The sequence below is a fragment of the Anarrhichthys ocellatus genome, unplaced genomic scaffold (genome assembly GCF_004355925.1).
Source record: "Anarrhichthys ocellatus isolate YVR2014 unplaced genomic scaffold, GSC_Weel_1.0 scaffold2261, whole genome shotgun sequence".
Classification (NCBI taxonomy): Eukaryota; Metazoa; Chordata; class Actinopteri; order Perciformes; family Anarhichadidae; genus Anarrhichthys; species Anarrhichthys ocellatus.
In genome coordinates this window covers 4,515-8,146 of record NW_022282235.1, presented here as the reverse complement: position 1 = coordinate 8,146, position 3,632 = coordinate 4,515, and the positions used below count along the sequence as shown (strand labels likewise).

The 3,632-nt window shown below is 42.7% G+C and overlaps 1 protein-coding gene across 1 annotated transcript; it reads left to right on the top strand.

The window, feature by feature from the left end:
- Positions 1-5: 5 nt before the first annotated feature.
- LOC116378234 (sodium/potassium-transporting ATPase subunit alpha-1-like) lies at positions 6-3,172 on the top strand (the record flags this gene model as incomplete). The annotated part of the gene is made up of 7 exons (XM_031840072.1): positions 6-134; positions 266-389; positions 510-655; positions 776-906; positions 1,542-1,643; positions 2,206-2,297; positions 2,985-3,172. Coding segments are annotated over 7 exons (753 nt in total), but the record flags the coding sequence as incomplete, so codon positions are not given.
- Between the last annotated feature and the right edge of the window lie 460 nt (positions 3,173-3,632).

The following is a 3,632-nucleotide window of genomic DNA, read 5'->3' as shown; positions in this document are numbered from 1 at the left end:
TGAAGAAGTCCATCGCCTACACTCTGACCAGTAACATCCCTGAGATCTCCCCCTTCCTCCTCTTCATCATCGCAAACATCCCTCTGCCCCTGGGAACCGTCACCATCCTCTGCATTGACCTGGGAACTGACATGGTGAGCTCTTTGAGCGACGGCACAACAGACGTTTTTTTATCATGTGTCAGTCGCTATAAAAGCAACTCTGTGTGACAAAGAGATTGAAAATACTTAACTGACTGGTGTTTTATGTACTTGTTGTCTGCCAGGTCCCTGCCATCTCTCTGGCTTATGAAGAAGCTGAGAGCGACATCATGAAGAGACAGCCCAGAAACCCCAAAACAGACAAGCTGGTGAACGAGCGGCTCATCAGCATCGCATACGGACAGATAGGTAAGCATGAATGATTGTTGTTATTTGGTGCTTTTTCTAAATGGTCGAACTCTCTTCCGTGTTGTGGAAGGGCGGCGCTCCGTCTCCAGCAGACCCATCAAAGTTCTTCTTCTCTGTTAGGTATGATGCAGGCCACAGCTGGCTTCTTCACATACTTTGTGATCCTGGCTGAAAACGGGTTCCTCCCCATTGACCTGCTGGGGATCAGAATGATGTGGGACGACAAGATGGTAAATGACCTGGAAGACAGCTACGGACAGCAGTGGGTGAGTAGTGCTCATGTTCTTAATAACGCGGCCATGCCAAGCCCAAAATGAATGTTCACATTCAAGGTAAGAACAGAGGAGGAGTTGTGCTAATCTTTTTTTAAATGTTCTACCCGCCAGACATACGAGCGCAGAAAGATCGTAGAGTTCACATGTCACACAGCTTTCTTCGCCAGTATCGTGGTGGTCCAGTGGGCCGATCTGATCATCTGTAAGACCAGGAGGAACTCCATCCTGCAACAAGGAATGAAGTACGTACACATACAGACACTTCCAAACTTGTATTTTCTCACACAATAAATGCAGCACTTCTGCAGTCTGGGCTTTGTTTCTAATATCTTTAGAAGTTCCTTGTCATTTATACCGGGGACCACTTGTCAAAGAACTAAAAGGTTCCTTCAGCCCGATATGGGACGAGGGCTGCTGGAATTTAAAAATCAGGTTGAACAAAAGAGAGAGAAATGCTCTCCCCTCGTCCTAAAATGGTCCTAGATTGATAGAGTACTTCCTTGTTTTAATAATGAGGTGCCGCACGAGTTGAGGAAGCGACACTGTGCGTGTTTGACCAATCAGTGATGGTCATCCCTGCAAACCTTACCCTGAAAGTTCCTGTACTTTCAGAAAGTACTTCCCCCCCAAACCAGGGCTATTTAAGGGGGTAAAATGTCCCCAAAACTGTATTTAGACTCTGGTCCCTGCAGTCGAAACGTAATGACTTCCTCAGACGGTTCCTATTCTCTGGGGGGAGACTTTACTTCGTTATAAGAGTCAATAAAAAAGCCCTAACTAATCTGAGAGTGATTTCTGAGAGGCTAATTATTTTATATCTTCATAGCTTCAGCTTCAGTGAAAATGTTCTGACTGTGTTGACTCTTTGCTTCCACAGGAACCGTATCCTCATCTTTGGTCTGTTCGAGGAGACAGCTCTGGCTGCCTTCCTGTCCTATTGCCCCGGCATGGACATTGCCCTCAGAATGTACCCTCTCAAGTGAGTAAAACCTGCACACAGACAATTATATACTCAATCTGGGATTTTTCCCTCAGCCATGATATTGAATTTACCCAAATGACAACAATTATAGTAATGTACTAATGAGATTCTTTGCCCGACAGAGAAAAACAGAAAACAGGCTCATTAGCTGAAGTCTCCATGTCTCCTCGTCTTCTTCTCCTCGTTATTGTTCTGCGTCTTCCTCTGCTCTCCTTTTGGCCTTGCCACCTTTTCATCTTCTCTCCGTCTCCTCATCCACCCACTCACCTTTCTCTTCTCGAGGGATTGCTGATGTCTGAATAACCTTGTCTTCTCCTCTCCGTCTGAGAGTCTCGTGTCTCTCTCCTCACAGTTTTTGTCTCCCTGTCTTTATTTATGTCTCATCTGCCTTCTATGTTTTTGTTTTGTTCTCTTTCTTTTATTTCTCTCTTTGCTTCTCAATTTATATTCAGATACGGCATGAAAATGTATTGCTAAAGAAAGTCCAAGATGTACAGAAATCTACAGCAGATATTGAACCAATTAAACATCAAATGTCTGTGTCTGTGTCTCACCTTAGGCCATGCTGGTGGTTCTGTGCCTTCCCCTACTCCCTCCTCATCTTCCTGTACGATGAAGGCAGAAGATATATCCTCAGACGCAACCCAGGCGGTAAGACCTTTACTGACTCTGAGGCTTTTGTGTTCCACATGTTTGCTTCTGTTCTCTGTATTTGGAGGTGAGTGAATCTAACTTTTGCCAAATGCAAAATCAGATTCAGAAAAAGAACTTAAAGACTGAAGTGTGACTTTTTGGTCGAGGAAAATACTTCATGCGCTAAATACACAATTTTAAAGCTGTGAATGCATTGTGACAAAGCTGAAACAGCTATTTTTCTTCGCCCATAAGATTATATTTTAAGTAATCTTTGAGCACTGGAGTTTTACTTCAATGCTCATGTGTAGGTAATTGTGTTATTTATCAGTGAACATCCCATTGCCCATCCACAGTGTTACAACAAACCGGCATAGTCTATATGTTAAGGATGGATTTTAGGTTACTCAAACACTTAGAAAGTGAGGTGTCCATGGCCCAAAGCTAACTTTTTAAACCTGTGCTAAATTAAGTTTTACAGTTTCACTCAGTTTTCGCTCACGCTCCCAGATTTAATTTCTTTGAATCGCTGTCAGTCAACATGAGAGGTGACGTCATCCTGGGTGCAAAGTCACAGAGATCCACCAAGTCGTCCCCCCTTTTTGACTTGACTGTGAAAGACAACATGGAGAATTTAGACCCCACATGTGAGGTGAAAAATTCCCCCAAACCTCTGTCCCTAACTCTGTCTGTTTTGGTTTCTAGGTTGGGTGGAGCAGGAGACATACTACTGAGTCAACACACAGTCAGTGTTCCATCGTTATTTACTGCCATGTTACATATTTGTCTGATATGTCAGTCAGACCCCGAAAACAAAAAGCATGGATGAAATAAGATTATTTTGATGTATATGTCATTCACAATAAAACATTTCCGTACTATTGTACATTGATGCTAGTTGGAAATTTGTTTTGTTTTTGCTCAGACTTCTGTTGTTGCCTCTCTGACAGCTTTTCAGGGCTTCGATGCAGGATGTTGTTTCAAGGTTCAATAGATGTGTACCGGTGAGTCAGGTCCGCTGACCCGTGCAGTGGGATTATCCACCTCAACGGTTCCTAAACTTCACTTCTGGGCTCAGATTCGTTTCACAGAGGGGGACATACATTAAAGCAATCATGATAAAGAGAAAGAATCATTCACACTTCAAAAAGCAAATGAGCTGTTTTAGACGTTTTTACAGCAGCCCACATACAATATATGAAAACAGAAAATGAAATCAAATGTACGGATTTGCTGTTTATACTTGTGACTAAAGTAAATAACTGATCAGTGAATTTTCTGTTGATTGACTAATCAGTGTTATCTGCTACTTATTTATCTTTACCGAACAGATATTAAGGAAAAGCATGTCAG